At 44.5% G+C, this 18,352-nt stretch overlaps 1 protein-coding gene across 1 annotated transcript in view; it reads left to right on the top strand.

Moving 5' to 3' along the window:
* The first annotated feature begins 1,463 nt into the window (after positions 1–1,463).
* The window catches only part of GNPTAB (N-acetylglucosamine-1-phosphate transferase subunits alpha and beta), an 85,797-nt gene continuing 68,908 nt past the window's right edge, over positions 1,464–18,352 (top strand). Inside the window, exon 1 of the mRNA XM_023187173.1 lies at positions 1,464–1,846. Within this exon, the coding sequence (XP_023042941.1) occupies positions 1,730–1,846 (117 nt within the window). The 5' untranslated portion in view covers positions 1,464–1,729. The remainder of the gene's footprint in view (positions 1,847–18,352) is intronic.

The following is an 18,352-nucleotide window of genomic DNA, read 5'->3' as shown; positions in this document are numbered from 1 at the left end:
CCATGTTGGTCTTGAACTCCTGGCCTCAAGTGACCCACTGGCCTCGGCCACCCAAAGTGTTGGGATTACAGGCGTGAGCCACCATGCTTGGCAGAAGCTGGTTTTTGAAAAGATTACTTAGGCTGTGCACAGTGGCTCACGCCTGTAATCCCAGCACTTTGGGAGGCCAAGAAGGGTGTATTGCCTGAGCTCAGGAGTTCAAGACCAGCTTGGACAACATGGCGAAAACCCATCTCTACAAAAAATACAAAAATTAGCCAGGCATGATGGTGCACACCTGTAATCCCAGCTACTCTGGGGACTGCAGTGGGAGGATCACTTGAGCCCAGGAGGTCAAGGCTGCAGTAAGCCAAGATGGTACCACTGCACTCCAGCCAGGGTGACAGAAAGACCCTGTCTCTAAAAAAAGAAAAGGTAATTTAGGCAAAGGGATAAAAGATACAAAGAAGTAGTAGACAAAATGAAGCAAACAAACAACTAGAGTCAATAATAATAGAAATAACAGAGGTTTTAAAACCAAGTTGACATTAGTATAATCCCCCATATAAAAATGATCCCAAACCAGAAAGTTTTCCAAATGAGCTCTACCTCAAAACGTAGGGTTATTCTCTATAATATTCTACTGTCTTTTAATAACACATTGTGATTCAATTCATCAAAATTTTATACAACTCTGTGATTGGTGCTTTTTTTCTTTTTTGAAAAAAAAATCATGGCAACATTAGATAAGTGTATTGTTTCCCAGGGTGACTAGGAAAAAAATCTTATTAACTAGGGTGCATTGGGATTAAGAAAAAGATCTCCCTTTTGTAAATCACAGGCACCAAGGAAAGGATCTTGTGGGAAAACCTGGTGTCAAAGTCGGATTACCTGGCCACCCCTGAGCTGGTTCCCCTCCAGTTCATCGCATGATTTCTATCATAACAACTCTTGTATTTAGTGGTTTACATGTTTATCTCCCCCACTAGAGTCTCTGAGAACAGTGACCAAGTCTAGTTCATTTTTGAATACCTGACACCAAGCACTATGCCACCTACCAGGCACAAATTACATATTTAACGAATAAATGAATGAATGAAAATCTGTTTTGGCAGATTTAACCCAAAGGTTTCCTCTTTCAAACAATATAGTTGGGGGGTTGGAGGAAAGGAGCCACATACAACATTTCCTTTTAGCCCTCTGCAGAGAATGCTAAATGCAGAGGTTTTATGCACAAAAATATTCATGGCTTTATAGTACCGTCTATGGCACAGTCTCGACACAGGGGGCAGTTTCCTCTTGGTCGCCTGCCCAACTGGATAAGTGGATGCCAGCTCAGCTCAATTCCGCCCCTCCCAGCCCCGCCCAGCCCAGCCCAGCCCAGCCCTCAGGGCCCGCTGCGCATGCGCAGGTGGGGAGGGCGCGCGCCTGCCCCATGCCCCTCCGTCCTCCAGGTGGCGCTGGAGACCCTGCCGCCGCCGCCTCTCGCCCGGCCAGACCCGGGCGGCGCCGGCCGCCTAGCCGGCCGCAGGTCCGCCTCCGCCGCGCCGAGGGCGTGGGCTCCCGGCTCCCGGAAGCGGCGGCCGCGGCGCGGAGCCTAGCGGGCGTCCGTCGCCGGAGCTGCAATGAGCGGCGCCCGGAGGCTGTGACCTGCGCGCGGCGGGCCGACCCGGGCCCCTGAATGGCGGCTAGCTGAGGCGGCGGCGGCGGCTCAGGCTCCTCGGGGCGTGGCGTGGCGGCGGCCGAGGTGATGCTGCTCAAGCTCCTGCAGAGACAGACCTATACCTGCCTGTCTCACAGGTATGGGCTCTACGTCTGCTTCGTGGGCGTCGTTGTCACCATCGTCTCCGCTTTCCAGTTCGGAGAGGTGAGTAGCGGCGCCGCCGCCTGGACCGGGCGCCTCGACCCTGCGCTGCCCTCGCCGTGCCCCGCGATGCCCCAGTACAGTATGTTTTTTTTCATTATTAGAGATGGGGTTTTGCCATGTTGCCCAGGCTGGTCTCGAATTCCTGAGCTCAGGAGATCTCCCTGCCTCGGCGTCCCAGAGTGCTGGGATTACAGGCTTGAGCCACCGCGCCCGGCCAAATACAGTATTCTTTATCATAAACGTGTACAGAGACTATGAGCAAGTCAGAACTGAAAGAAGGCATGTATGTGATTTTAGATATTGCTCCCTCCGCCTACCTTTTTTAAAAATAGAGACGGAGGTTTCCCTATGTTGCCCAGGTTGATCTGGAACTCATGGGCTCAAGTGATCCTTCCTTGTTGGCTTACCAAAGTGCTGGGGTTACAGGCATTAGCTACCGCACCTGGCCCAAGAATGCCACTTTTAGCAATTGGGAGAAAAGCTGTATTTTCAAGTGGTTTGAAATCGGTCTGTTAGTTTTAATTTTTTTCTTTTTCTTTTTTTGGTAGGAGGTTACAAAAGGTTTTAAAATTAACAGAGTAGTTTTTAGAAATGCTATAGTATACATTTGCTTGAAGTCTTTACCTCAAGGAAAGACTTCAAGAGAGAAAGCTCCAGATGTGTAAATGTGGAATATCTACTGAATATCATAGCACTTGCTAGTCTTTGTTTCATGTGTTGCAACTTAATGTATCTGTGTGTAGTTAGGTGCCTTATTGCTTTTGTGTGATTTTTTGGCCTTGATTAATTTTGAGTTAACTGTTTATTAAGTCCTGTGCAGTGTGAAGGCGACTTAAAGGCATCAGGTGTTAGAATTGTTCATTTTGTTTTATTTTTTTTGAGACAGATCCTTGCTTTGTTCCTCAGGCTGGAGTGCAGTGGCTCAGTCTCGGCTCACTGCAACCTCTACCTCCCAGGTTCAAGAGATTCTCCTGCCTCAGCCTCCCGAGTAGCTGGGACTACAGGCGTGTACCACCATGCCCAGCTAATTTTTGTATTTTTAGTAGAGATGGGGTTTCACTATGTTGGCCAGGCTGGTCTCAAACTCCTGACTTCAAGTGATCTGCCTGCCTCGGCCTCTCAAAGTGTTGGGATTACAGGCGTAAGCCACCACACCTGGCCTGAATTTTTCATTTTATATCCTTTTCCTTTTGCTTTCATTCCATGCCTGGCTGTTTACCAAAAGAGAGACATTTTGTTGTAGTATTGAAATGGCCACAAATCATAAGGTTTGGAACAGACGAGAGAAATGAGAGGCAGACAATGCCAACAGGTGCCACGAGAGGTGCAGGCAGCTGGCCTGTGGTTAACTTGTAAGGCATAGTGGAAAAGAGGAGCTGCATGATTAGGCAGATTTGGACTTGAATGCTGGCTCCAGTTGATAATAATCATAATAATAGCTAATATGTATATTGGTCTTAACAGGTGTCAGGCACTCTCTTAATTGCTTTACAAATATTAACTAATTTAATCCTCAACATCACCCCTGCGAGATAGGTACTATTATTATACTCATTTTATAGGTGATTAAATGGAGGCATTTGCGTGACTTAATCCAGCTCATTCGTGGCAGAGCTGGGCTTCAAGGCAGGCTGGCTCTGAGCTGTGGTTTTTTTTTTTTTTTTTTTTTGAGACGGAGTCTCACACTGTCACCCAAGCTGGAGTGCAATGGCGCAATCTCGGCTCACTGCAACCTCTGCCTCCTGGGTTCACGTGAGTCTCCTGTCTCAGCATCCTGAGTAGCTGGGATTACAGGCGCACACCACCACACCCAGCTAATTTTTTGTGTTTTTAGTAGAGACGGGGTTTCACTATGTTGGCCAGACTGGTCTCGAACTCCTGACCTCGTGATTCGCTCGCTTTGGCCTCCCATGGGATTACAGGCATGAGCTACCACGACCAGCCCAAGCTGTGCTCTCAAGCACCCCTTTTTATGGTTTCTCAAACAGCCCAGGCTGTTCCTTGTCTGATCTTGGGAAGGATATTTAACCTCTCTGAGCTTCCTCATCTTTGAAACGGAGGCAAGAATACCTTCCTTGCAGGGTTGATAATGAGGATTAAGTAAGACCTGTATGTAAAGCACCTCACACAGTTCCTACTACATAACAGACTCTCATTAAATGGTCATGGCTACTGCTGCTATTATATTATCAACTATTTTATGTCCTTAAACCTTATTTTGAAATATATCCTTGAATCAGAATACTTTGATCGTATAGTTAATATTACCGACTTGTTAATAATCTCACTAATTGTACTGGATTGTAAGCTCACTAATTGTAAGTCCTTTTGGACTAAGAAGATCATTGTTTTTTGTTTTGAGATAGAGTCTCACTCTGTTGCCCAGGCTGGAGTGCAGTGGGGTGATCTCAGATCACTGCAACCTCCACCTTCCAGGTTCAAGTCATTTTCCCTGACCCACCCTCTTGAGTAACTGGATTTACAGGCAACCGCCACCATGCCAGGCTAATTTTTTTGTATTTTTAGTAGAGACGGGGTTTCACCATGTTGGCCAGGCTGGTCACAAACTCTGGACCTTAGGTGATCCGCCTGCCTTGGCCTCCCAAAATGCTGGGATTATAGATGTGAGCCACCGTGCCTGGCCCTCAGAAGATCATTAACTGTGAATTTGTTATCTTCTTCTCCTCCTCTCAATATAACAAGTATTTGATGCTGTATTTTGATAAGCCTTTTCTATACTCATCCAAACTTTGAGAAGTAGAATTGAGGGAAGGAAGTATCAAACAAAAACAAGCTGGGTGAGGTGTGGCTCACGCCTCTAATCCCAGGACTTTGGGAGACTAAGGTTGGAGGATTGCTTGAAGCCAGGCGTTGGACTAGCCTGGGAAACAAAGGAGACTCTGTCTCTACAAAAAAATAAAAAATAAAACAAACACTGGGCGTGGTGGCTCACACCTGTAATCCCAGCACTTTGGCAGGCTGAGGCAGGAGAATTGCTTGAGCTCAGGAGTTTGAGACCAGCCTGGGCAACATGGTGAAACCCTGTCTCTACAAAAAAAAGTAGAGTAGTCCCAGCTGCTTGGGAGACTGATGTGGGAGGATTACTTGAGCCCTGGTGGTTGAGGCTGCATGAGCCGTGATTACACCGTTGCACTTCAGTCTGGGTGACAGAGTGAAATCTTGTCTCAAAAATAAATACATAAAAAAAGTTAGCTAGGTGTGGTGGCACATGCCTGTAGTCCCAGCTACTCAGGAGGCTGCGGCAGGAGTGTTGCTTGAGCCCAGGAGTTTGAAGTACAGTGCCTATGATTGTGCCATGCACTCCAGCCTGGTTGACCCTGTCTCAACAAACAAACAAAAAAGACTCCTACAGGGAGAGCCCTCAGAATAGGGACTAGTGGTCACAAAAATGCATTGCCTTGGGCTGTAGGTAGCAGGTATCAGACTGTTGTAAGTTTGTTAGCTCCACAAATGGGGTTACTAGGTTGACTGCTCTTAAGATCCTTTTTAGCTTAGAAACTTCCAGTTTTTAAATAGTTTGTCCTCTGTTAGTTACTACTGTATAGATTTTAAAACGTGCTTTTGAGTTAAAATTTATTTCAGGGCCATCATTATTTAATTGAACCATTTATATGCAAGTCCACAATTCCTCACACTCAGGAAAATACAGACTATACATAGCCTCAAGTCAGTTTAGGTCATTTTGCCACCAAATAAGTACAGGGCAGGTCAAGTTAAGTTGCCAAATAAGGTACAAAAAGATCTCTAGTTAGTACTGGTCTGTTTTGGAAAAAAAAAAAATTAAAAATCAGAAAAATAAAATAAAAAAATTAAAAATGAGAAACAAAAAGTTAAAAGCCCCTCCAGTATTCACAGCATTTTGGATTTCAGGATTACTAATAGAGGATTGTAGATCACTGTGTATGTGTGTATCTGTGTGGGAATATGGTATATGTATAGCATAGCACTTCCTTTGTGCACTAGGTATGAAAACAAATATCCAAATATGGAAACAAATATCCAAGAATTAACTTACATAAAGAGGCAAAATAGGTTCACATAGAATCTGCTGGTAATGAATAGTAATGTTTTCCTGACCTCTCTGCTCCCTTTTGCTTTCCTGCTTTCTGTTGCCATTTTGAATCAATGAGTTATTTTCTGTGAAAAGGAGAATTGAAAACTGGGTCTAGCCCAAGTTATGTTCAGCCTCAGTGGTGACCAGTGTCTCATACTGGCCTTATTTCAAGAAATTAGTTATGTTTGTATTTGATTAGTTCACTCATTAAACAGATATATTTGAGTGTGTTCTTGGCCAAAGGCAACAAATAGATGAAGTAGAAAGAGGCCTGGCCTGAGAGTCAGGGACTGTCTGGCCTGCTTCTCAGTGGTTCCCAAACTGAGTTTCTCCCAGCCACCTTGTGGGTTGGGAGTAGCCCCTCTTCTCTGTTTTGTGTAAACTTCTTTTTCAGGGGATGGGGAAAGTTTCATTGTTTAAAAAATGTTTAAGGCCGGGCGCGGTGGCTCACGCCTGTAATCCCAGCACTCTGGGAGGCCGAGGCGGGCGGATAACGAGATCAGGAGATCGAGACCATCCTGGCTAACACGGTGAAACCCCTTCTCTACTAACGAATACAAAAAATTAGCCAGGCGTGGTGGCGGGCGCCTGTAGTCCCAGCTACTCTTGAGGCTGAGGCAGGAGAATGGCGTAAACCCGGGAGGCGGAGCTTGTAGTCAGCCGAGATCGCGCCACTGCACTCCAGCCTGGGCTACAGAGCGAGACTGTCTCAAAAAAAAAGAAAGGTTTAAAAACTATGAGACTGTATTTCTTTTTTCTTTCTTTCGTTTTTGAGATGGAGTCTCGCTCTGTTGCCCGGGCTGGAGTGCAGTGGCCGGATCTCAGCTCACTGCAAGCTCCGCCTCCCGGGTTTATGCCATTCTCCTGCCTCAGCCTCCCGAGTAGCTGGGACTACAGGCGCCAGCCACCTCGCCCGGCTAGCTTTTTGTATTTTTTAGTAGAGACGGGGTTTCACCGTGTTAGCCAGGATGGTCTCGAACTCCTGACCTCGTGATCCGCCCGTCTCGGCCTCCCAAAGTGCTGAGATTACAGGCTTGAGCCACCGCGCCCCGCCGAGACTGTATTTCTAAGGGCCTCATTTTAGCTTTAATGTTCTGTGAATATACATTTATTGGATGTTTCACATGAGAAGCATGAATTACAATGTAACGGATTTTATACTAGAGAGAAAATGCCAATGGCCACACAGAGCCTTTTTAAAAGGTCTCTTTCTTTTGGGGGGTTTGAGAGAGATACATAGTCCAGCTAACTATCAAACTAGGGACCTTGTCTTATTCTCTGCTGTATTCTTAGCAACTAGAAAGTGATTGGTACCCAGTAGATGCTGAATAAATACTTGACTGGTGCACGAATGAATGGATCGATGAATTGGGTTGATCTTAACTGACATCCTTTTAAATTTGTTTCAAGTAAAGGTAAAGTTTTTGCTCTCATGCAGTGTTTATAGTTCCCTTTTATTTCTCAAATGTGATTGATCAGGTTATAACTTGGAACATTTTCGTGTTCTGAGAGTCATTCCTGCTCTGGTAACTTTCTCTAAAAACCTGAGACCTGTTGTTAGACTGTACAGTGGAAGATGCTGTTGTTAGAATATACAGTGGAAAATGCTGTCAGAGATACAAACAATTATAGCTCATGCCTTTGGCTATCCTTTAGTTGAGATGAGGACGACATATATGTATGAGGACTGAATAACAACACAGGGGAATAAGCAATTGAATGCTGGAGTTGGTACACAACAATTGCTTAGAAAGTCAGAAGACAGAAGAATGTTGTGGGTTTAAACATCCTCGAGGCAGTTCCAAGACCTTTACAGGGAGGCATGAGCTTTAGGGAGGCTTCAGGGACAAGTAGGAGTTTAAACAGAAGAGAGACAAGGAAAGATTATTTTAGGAAGTGGTAGGAGTAATTTTAGCATAAAGTTGGTAATGTCAGAAAAGTTTGTGATTGCTTTTTCTTTTTGAATTACTGATGGTTTAACATTGCTGCTGGAATTAGTTAACAGCACTAGATTGCAAGTGACAGACTCCCAACTCAGACCTAGCTTATTAACTAGTTTATTATTAGCCAGTTTATTAACTGGGATAATTGAAAAATACAGGATGAGGCCAGGTGTGGTGGCTCACATGTGTAATCCCAGCACTTTGGGAGGCCAAGGCGAGTTCGAAACCAGCCTGGCCAACATGGTGAAACCGTGTCTCTACTAAAAATACAAAAATTAACTGGGCGTGGTGGTGCGTGCCTGTAGTCCCAGCTACTTGGTAGGCTGAGGCAGAAGAATTGCTTGAACCCCAGAGGCAGAGGTTGCAGTGAGCCAAGATTGTGCCACTGCACTCCAGCTTGGGCGACGAGTGAGGCTGTGTCTCAAACGAAACAAAACAAAACAAAAAGGTTAACAACAACAAAGTGCTGGGATTACAAAAATATATATGGTGAAGTTTCTGGCAGGAGTGGATCGAGGTGCTCAAATGATGTCACCAGGAATCTCTTTTTGTCCCTGTTCCTCACCTCTGCCTTCCCCTCTTTTAGTTTACTTCTCAGCATGCTCTCCTCATATGAGAACAAAGATTGCTGCTGGCAACCCCAGCTTCTGTTCTACCAGTTCAGTAACTACAGCAGAAAGCTTTTCTTTCTCATTAGTGCCAACTAGACTCAGGGCTGTCTGCCTAGCCAGAGGAATGAGTGTCCTTGTTATACCCTTGTTAACCACTGGGATCATCTCCAGAAATAGGGGAGTGGGTGGGGCTGTCATTCTCAGCTGAACCACATGAACTGAGAGGAGAGCCCCAGAAGATAATCACGAGGCTGTTACCCAAAGAAAAGTGGGAACAACAGATGTCTTGAAGACACTGGCTTCAGTCAAAACCCATTTCCTTTTCCTGACTTTACTGTTGACATTGTGTCTGTGATAGCTGTTAGCCCTCTACCTTGCTCTAGAAGTTGTAAAGTGGGTTTCTATTTTTAATATCTGGTTAATTATCTGTGAAACTTGTTTTCTTGCATGGATATATTAATATGGAGCTTTGTTAAACACAGCCCAAGTGTGCCCTTATAAATCTTTTAGTAATGATCAAATATACACCTTTAATTTAATATGGTGATTTGATAATTGCATTTGGTCTTTCTCTTGAGATCTAAATATTGTTCATTTTGTTAATGAATTTTATCACATTGTGAGAGAAAAACTTAACCTGACTTTTTTTTCTTTTGAGACAGAGTCTCGTTCTGTTGCCCAGGCTGGAGTGTAGTGGCACAATCTCAGCTCACTGCAACTTCCACCTCCTGGGTTCAAGTGATTCTCTTGTGTCAGCCTCCCGAGTAGCTGGGATTACAGGCACCCACCACAACACCTGGCTAATTTTTGTAATTTTAGTAGAGACGGAGTTACAGCATGTTGGCCAGGCTGGTCTCAAACTCCTGACCTCAAGTGATTTGCCCGTCTCGGCCTCCCAAAGTGCTGGGATTACAGATGTGAGCCCCCGTGCCTGGCCTTAACCGTGCCTGCTGCCTCTCCAACAAGCTCTAGAGCCACCAGCTGCCTACACCGCATACGTGGCCTCCTGCCTTCCTAAGACTCGGCCTTGTGGGATGTGTAGCCAATCCCTTTATTCTTTATCTTCCACTGGCTCTTTCTGTTGTCTTGCACTCCTGCCCCTGGATGAAGATTCAGGTGGGCCTGAGACTTCTGTGGTCACTTCACACTATAGAACAGAATGTGAATTCAGCAATTAGAGTCTTCCGTCCTAAAGCATAGCAACTTAAAGCCTAAGTTCCCTCTCCCAGTACAGGCCTGCTGCAGGCAGAAAGTCTGCAGTTGAGGAAGGGAGGGTGGCCACAGTAGGCATCTTCTCACTTTTCCTCACTTGATGCTTCTCTTTCTGCTCTGTAACCTGTTTCTGATCCCTCCTGTGTTGGAGCACATGGAAGAAAGGAAGGAAATGAGGACAGGAAACTTCTTCCTGAATGAGTGCAGGAGCTCTCTGGGATTTGCAGGTGTCAGAGCTTATTCTCTCCTGAGTGTTTCAAGGGGCATCCTTCAGAGACCACAGCCACCACTGTGCTCAGGAGTGGTCACTTGCTTTTCCCCTGATGAGACCAAATGCCTCTTTGTTCCATTTGGCTGCTTATTCCTTCCATAGATCCTAAGAATCTGATAATAATGGGAGCTTCTCCTTTCAGCCTCTTTTGCCCAATGAGTAGACCCAGGATGACCTTCTGCTGGCTCTCCGTTGTGTGTGGCCCACACTCTTTGCTCAGACTAGGGGAGGGTGGGCTGATTCCAGCAGAGTGACAACTTCTCTCTTGTCCTCAGAGCTTAGCCGGCCAGCCCTTTATATTTTTCAGGTGTTACACAGACATGGTACCCGCCCAACTTCATGGACCCATAGTGAGTTCTCTTGGTAATTTTGTTGAGCCCTTTTCTTGGGCGTAAGGAAGTGGGAGGCCGGGCGTGGTGGCTCAAGCCTGTAATCCCAGCACTTTGGGAGGCCGAGATGGGTGGATCACGAGGTCAGGAGATCGAGACCATCCTGGCTAACACGGTGAAACCCCGTCTCTACTGAAAAAATACAAAAAACTAGCTGGGCGAGGTGGCGGGCGCCTGTAGTCCCAGCTACTCGGGAGGCTGAGGCAGGAGAATGGCGTAAGCCCAGGAGGCGGAGCTTGCAGTGAGCTGAGATCCGGCCACTGCCCTCCAGCCTGGGCGACAGAGCCAGACTCCATCTCAAAAAAAAAAAGGAAGTGGGAAACAGACTTCCACTGCTCCCCCTTGAATGAGGTGGAGCAGGAGTCACACAATGCCAGTTGCCTGTGAAAACCTCCTCTGATCGCCACCTCCTGGACCTTTCTACCATGATTTGGATGAGTTTGCAACTATTCCTTAAGAAACTTTGTATCTCGGCCCAACATTTCACTTTGGAATATGGTATCTTGTATTTTGCTGCCTTAGAAGAAATTTATTTTTACATGCACAGCTTCTCAATTTGGGTACCAGTTAATTGAGCTTGCCTGGGAGATGAAACTTATTTGCTATTTCTGTGCTCAGCATCCTGGTCACAAAGATGGAATCTTCCTTATCTTCAAATCCCTGTGCCCTGGCAGAGTACCGCCTCATTCATTCAGTTAGTAGTTAATTTTTGAGTACTGTGCCAGGCCCCCGGGGATCCAGCAGTGAACAAAGCAGACTCAGCTCCTGCTGACAAGGAGCTTATATTCTGGTGGTGCAGTCAGACATTAACTGCTACTTCATTACTATTGTGAGAAATGCTGCAAAGAAATAGAGCATCGTTGTGGAAGAGACCAGCAGTGAGAATCAGTTTGGTCTGGTGGCAGGGGATCAGGAGATGCTTGCTTTTTTGTTTGTTTGTTTTTGAGACGGAGTCTCGCTCTGTCGCCCAGTCTGGAGTGCTGTGGCTGCGATCTTGGCTCACTGCAACCTCCACCTCCTGGGTTCAAGTGATTCTCCTGCCTCAGCCTCCTGAGTAGCTGGGATTACGGGTTTGCACTGCCATGCCCAGCGACTTCTTAAATTTTTAGTAGAGATGGGGTTTCACTAATTGGCCAGGCTGGTCTTGAACCCCTGACTCAGGTGATCCATCCACGTCAGCCTCCCAAAGTGCTGGGATTACAGGTGTGAGCCACTGCGCCCAGCCAGGAGATGCTTTCTTGCTTGATGCTGTTTGAGTTCAACAGTAAAGGGTAAGAATTGCTGAGACTGAGGACAGAGGAGGTCAAGTCAGCTCTAGGACAGTGGTTCTTAGTTAGGTGCGATTTTGCCAAATGTCTAGAAACATTTTTGGTTGATACAGCTTGGGCATGGCATGGGGTTGCTGCTACAGGCATTTAGTGGGTAGAAGCCAGGGATCCTGCCAAACATCCTGTAGTGCACAGGACAGCCCCTACAACAAAGAATCATCCAGCCCAAAATGTTGATAGCGCTGAAGTTGAGAAATCCAGAATTAGAAGAGGCAAGAATGACTGTGGGGCAGTTAGTCTGCAGGTCTGGCCTGGGCCTAGGTCAGTGGAAGGACATAGGAAGAGAAATGGACAGATTCAAGAGGCTTAGGAGGCAAAACCCTCCAGTCCTTATCTTTCATTATGTGCTAGGCACTCCACTAACATCTTGGGATACAAAAGTAAGCGAGATAGACAAGTTCATTTGCTCTCACAGACCCTACTTGTAGGTCTTCAGTGAATATTTGTTGAATGAATACTTACAAGCATCAAAATTTATTTTTGTTGCTGATTGTGACTGAACTTAGGAAGAGTGGTTTAAGTGAGGTGCCTAATGTAGATAAGACATCTTGTATAGAGCCTGGTGCTAGATATTCAGCTAATAAAGTGCCAGCTGTCCCATCTCAGGATTGTTTTCCATGTGGCCACAGTGCTCATGAAGACAGGACAGGAAACCACCCTGTGGGCTTATGCCTGTTAATCTTTCCTTAAATACAGAACAGAAGAACTCACAGTGATTTCTTTACCTCGGTGTGCTTTGTTATGATTGCTATGAAATCAGAGGGAGCAAGTGCTTTATTTAAGATAGCTTGTACTGTATTCTAATATATGTAGGCTTCCTCTAGTTCCTTCTAAAATATAACAGGTGTATCTATAATAGATTATATATATTCATGGTATATCTTTTTAAAATTTCTCTCGTTCTTTAGATGGTTCTCATCTTGTGATACAGATGCAGAATCTTTAGCAGTTGATTAGTCAGCCTGTGTGTGATTCATGTGCGTACTAAATTAAACAGGAAAAAGTGATCTTTCAGAAAGACCAGGTCACACCCATTCAGGGAGTGAAACTCATTCTACGATCAGACTAAAAACCATGTTGCCCACTTTAAGATTACTTCCCAAATTTGCTTCATTTTTTAGGATTCTAGTTTATCTTTTTCCTTTGATACACCTTTTTCCCCTTTCATTTTCTCACTTCATTTCTGTCTCTCATTAATTCCAAATCAGATAATGCTTCTAAAGCAAATTTTCAGAAGTTGTTCATGTGACAGGCTTATGGAGGTGTTCTCTCTGGGCCAGTGTATTAGTCCATTTTCATACTGCTGCGAAGAAATACCTGAGACTGGGTAGTTTATAAAGAAAAAGAGGCTTAGGCCAGACACAGTGGCTCATGCCTGTAATCCCAGCACTTTGGGAGGCCGAGGCAGGCGGATCACCTGAGGTCAGGAGTTCAAGACCAGTCTGGCCAATATGGTGAAAACTTGTCTCTAGTAAAAATACAAAAATTAGCCAAGTGTGGTAGTGGACACCTGTAATCCCAGCTACTTGGGAGGCTGAGGCAGGAGAATTGCTTGAACCCAAGAGTTGGAGGTTGCAGTGAGCCAAGATCATGTCATTGCACTCCAGCCTGGGTGACAAAAGCAAGACTCTGTCTCAAAAAAAAAAAAAAAAAAAGAGAAAAAAGAGGTTTAAGGTACTCGCAGTTCCATGTGGCTGGGGATGCTTTACAATCATGGTGAAAGGGGAAGGAGGAGCAAAGGCACGTCTTACATGGTGGCAGTCAAGAGAACATGTGCAGATGCCCTCTTGGAACTGCCCTTTCCCATCAGATCTTGTGAGACTTACTCACTATCACAGGAACAGCTTGGCAAAAGCCTGCTCCCATGATTTGCTTAGCTCCCACCAGGTCCCTCCCATGACACATGGGGATTATGGGAGCTACAATTCAAAATGAGATTTGGGTGGGGACACAACCAAACTATATCAGCCAGGTTCTCTTCTGCTGACTAAAGACACAAAGGGCTGGGCATGATTGCACAGGCCTGTAATCCCAACAGTTTGGGAGTCCGAGGTGGGTGGATCACCTGAAGTCAGGAGTTTGAGACCAGTCTGACCAACATGGTGAAACCTTGTCTCTACTTAAAACACAATAATTAGTTGTGTGGTGGCAGGTGCCTATAATCCCAGCTACTCAGGAGGCTAAGGCAGGAGAATCACTTGAACCTGGAAGACAGAGGTTGCAGTGAGCTGAGATCGTGCCACTGCACTCCAGCCTGGGTGACAGAGTGAGACTCTGTCTCAAAAAAAAAAAGAAAAAAAAAGACGCACAAAGATATTTAGGTTGCTTTCTGCTCTGGAGGAACTCATAGTCCAGACAGGGAGATGGACAAGCAAATAGGCAAACTTAATGTGATGAATGCAGTTGAAGAGGTAGGTATAGGTGTCGGGCACACGTTCTCAGATGGTGTGACACCTGAGCTTGGTCTGGAAGGAGATGGCTGAGTAAAGGAAGGGGAGTGTTTTTGTTTGTTTGTTTCGTTTTTTAAGGGAAAGATGCCATTGGTGTAAAGGTATGGATATGAGACATTATTAACTTCTAAGAACAAAAATAGTTCTAAAGGGCTGTAGCATCTTTGGAGTGACAGGGGAATGAAGCCGAAGAGGCAGGCAGGGGTCAGTTTAGGACTCGCCTGCTGGGTGGTGCTAAGAAATGTGAATTCATCCTGAAGTAAATGGGGACCATGAAAGGATTTTAAGGGAGAGTGATGAAATCAAATCTGTGCTTAGAACAGTTGCTCCGGAGGTAATGTGGAAGATGAATTGCAGGTGGGAGAAAACGGGCAACGGGAGACAGGGTGAAAATCCCACATCAAGTATAATGTTTCAGAATCCACAAGTTTTTTTTATATTTTTATGTTTTGGGACAGGATCTCACTATGTTCCCCAGGCTGGTCTTGAACTCCTGGGCTCAAGTGATCCTCCCACCTCAGCCTCCCCATAGCTGGGATTGTAGGCATGTGTCACCTTGGCTAGCTAGCAAGCTATTTAAAAAATTAATTACTTTTAATTTTTAATTATTATGGCTGTATAATAGTTATGCACATTTATGGAGTATATGTGATAGTTTTATACATGCATACAATGTGTAATGATCAGGCTGGGTGCAGTGGCTCACACCTGAATCCCAGCACTTTGAGAGGCTTAGATGGGTGGATTGCTTGAAGTCAGGTGTTCAAGGCCAGCCTGGGCAACATGACAAAACCCTATCTCTACAAAAAAATACAAAACTTAGCTAGGTGTGGTAGCACATGCCTGTAGTCCCAGCTACTCTGGAGGCTGAGGTAGGAGGATCATTGGAGCCCAGGAGATTGAGGCTACCTTGAGCCATGATTGTGCCACTGCTCCACCCTTGGTGACAGAGTGAGACCCTGTCTCCAAAAAAAAAAAAAAAAAAAAAAGAAAAAAGGGAGTGATAACATCTGGGTAACTGGAATATCCATCATCTCAACCATGTTTCATTTCTTTGTGTTGGGAACATTCCAGATCTTCATTTTTAGCTATTTTGAAATATTGCAATAAACTATTTTTCAGTTGCCCTATTGTGCTGTCGAACACTAGGACTATCTAACTGTATTTTTGTACCTATTAGCCAATCACTCTTCATCCCCACTGCCCCCACTACCCTTTCCATACTCTGATAACCACCATTCTATTCTCTACCTCCATGAGATCAGTTTTTTAGCTCCCACATTTGAGTGAGAAATGTGAATGAAATTTGTTTTTCCGAGCCTGGCTTATTTTACTTAACATCATATCCTCTGGTTCCATCCATGTTGCTGCAAATTACAGGATTTTATTCTTATTTATGGCTGAATAATATCCCATTGTGTGTATATACCATTTTCTTTATCCATTCATCCACTGATGTACACTTACGTTGCTTCCAAATCTTGGCCATTGTGAATAGTGCTGAAATAAACATGGGAGTGTAGGTATCTCTTCCATATACTGATTTCCTTTCTTTTGGGTTTATACCCAGTAGTGGGATTGCTAGATCATACAGTCGTTCTATTTTTAGTTTTTTGAGGAATCTTCAAAGTGTTTTCCATAGTGGCTATACTAATTTACATTCCCACTAACAGAGTACAAGCATTGCCTTTTCACCAAGTCCTTGCTAGCGTTTCTTATTTTCTGTCTTTTTGATAATAGCCACTTTGACTAAGGTGAGATGTCTCACTGTGGTTTTAATTACATATTTCCCTGATGACTTGTAATGTTGAGCATTTTTTAATATACCTATGGCCACTTACATGTGCCTTCTTTTGAGAAATATCTATTCTGATGTTTTGCCAATATTAAAATCAGATTATTTGGGTTTTTTTTTTAATGCCGTTGTGTTGTTTGAGTTCCTTATATATTCTGATTATTAAATCCTTGTCAAATGAATAGTTTACAAGTAATTTTTCTCATTCTGTAGGTAGTCTCTTCATTTTGTTGATTGTTTCCTTTGCTGTACAGAAGCTTTTTAGCTTGATGTAATTCCATTTGTCCGTTTATCTTTGACTGTGTATTCTCTTTAGGTCTTACTCAAGAAGTCTTTGCCCAGACGATTGTCCTGAATTTCCCCAGTTATTTTCTTCTAGTAGTTTCATAGTTTCAGGTCTTAGATTTAAGTCTTTAATCCATTTTGATTTGAATTTTGTATATGGTGAGAGATAGGGGTCCAGTTTTATTCTTCTGCATATGGAAATCTTATTTGCCCAGCACCATGTATTGAAGAGACTGTCCTTTCCCCACTGTATGTTCTTGGCCCTTTTGTCAGAAATTAGTTTGCTGTAAATCTGCGGATTTATTTCCGAGTTCTCTATTCTGTTCTGTTGATCTTTGTGTCTGTTTTATACCATCACCATGCTGTTTTAGTTTCTGTAGCTCTGTGGTATACTTTGAAGTCAGGTGGTATGATGCCTCAAGCTTAGATCTTTTTGCAGTCTTTCAGGATTGCTTTGCCTATTTGGGAGCAGAATCAGTGAGCATTGAATATTGATTTTTATAACTGTACAAAGACCTGAAAGGAAAGTGTCTTTGTTTTTAGAGAGAGGCTTTTTGTTTTTGTTTTTGTTTTTTTTGGGACAGAATCTTGCTTTGTTGCCCAGGCTAGAGTGCAATGGCTGTTCACAGACACGATCATAGCAAACTGCAGCTTCAAAGTCCTGGGCTTAAGCAGTCCTCTGATGTCAGCCTCCTGAGTAGCTGGTACTATGGGTGTACACCACCATGCCCAGCTAGCATTGTTTATTGCTGCCTTATTGTTTGGCTTTGGACGAGTCTCTTTATTTCTTTATAATAGAATATAGTAGAATAACTTATGTCACAGTTCTTCAAAATCACTTACAGTCGAGCATTTAACAGTGAGCTATTATGGGCCGAGCATGGCGGCTCATGCCTGTAATCCCAGCATTTTGGGAGACCAAGGTGGGAGACCAGCCTAGGCAACATGGTGAAACCCCATCTCTACAAAAAAATACAAAAATTAGCCGGCATAGTGGCATGCCCCTGTAGTCCCAACTACTTGGGAGGCTGAGGTGGGAGGACTGCTTGAGCCTGGGAGGCAGAGGTTGCAGTGAGCCTGAGATCACACCACTGCATTCCAGCCTGGACAATGAAATGAGACCCTGTCTCAGTAAAAAAATAAAAAATTTAAAAAAGTAAGTTATTATGCTGCCAGCAGTTTTCAAAGTATAGTTTGGGGACTCCTGGGGCCCCAAGATCCTTTTCAGTTATCCTTAAGGTCAAACCTAGTTATGTAGTAATATTAGGACATTATTTGCCTTTTACTCACATTCTCTCATGAGAGCACAGTGGAGTTTTCTTGAGGCCTGTAGGACATGTGACATTGCAACAGACTGATGCAGAACAGACATTGTCTTCTATTAAATAGACATTAAAGAGATTTTTAAAAATTACTAAGTACCATTTCTCACTTTTTTTAATTTTTGAAAATATAGTTGTTATTTATGAGAAATAATGTTAACCTGTAATGGGTTTATTTATTTTTACATGAGTATTTATTTATTTATGAGATGGAGTCTTGCTCTTTTGCCCCAGCTGGAGTGCAGTGGCATGGTCCCGGCTCACTGCAACCTCTGCCTCCCAGGTTCAAGCAATTCTCCTGCCTCAGTCTCACGAGTAACTGGGATTGCAGGCGCCTGCCACCACACCTGGCTAATATTTGTATTTTCAGTAGAGACAGGATTTCACCATGTTGGCCAGACTGGTCTCGAACCTCTGACCTCAAGTGATCTGCCCGCCGCCTGGGCCTCCCAAAGTGCTGGGATTACAGGTGTGAGCCACCACGCCCTGCCCGAGATCTGGTTGTTTAAAAGTGTGTAGCACCGGCCGGGTGCAGTGGCTCAACCTGTAATCCCAACACTTTGGGAGGCCAAGGTGAGTAGATCACCTGAGGTCAGGAGTTCAAGGCCAGCCTGGCCAACATGGTGAAACCCCGTCTGTACCAAAAATACAAAAATTAGTTGGGTGTGGTGGCAGACACCTGTAATCCCAGCTCTTCGGGAATCTGAGGCAGGAGAATCACTTGAACCCGGGAGGCGGAGGTTGCAGTGGGCTGTGATCTCACCACTGCACTCCAGCCTGGGTGACACAGCGAGACTCCATCTCAAAAAAAAAAAAAAAAAAAAA

The sequence above is a fragment of the Piliocolobus tephrosceles genome, chromosome 10, assembly GCF_002776525.5.
Source record: "Piliocolobus tephrosceles isolate RC106 chromosome 10, ASM277652v3, whole genome shotgun sequence".
NCBI lineage: Eukaryota > Metazoa > Chordata > Mammalia > Primates > Cercopithecidae > Piliocolobus > Piliocolobus tephrosceles.
The sequence above is the reverse complement of the archived record's forward strand: the minus strand, read 5'-3'. Positions and strand labels throughout refer to the sequence as shown.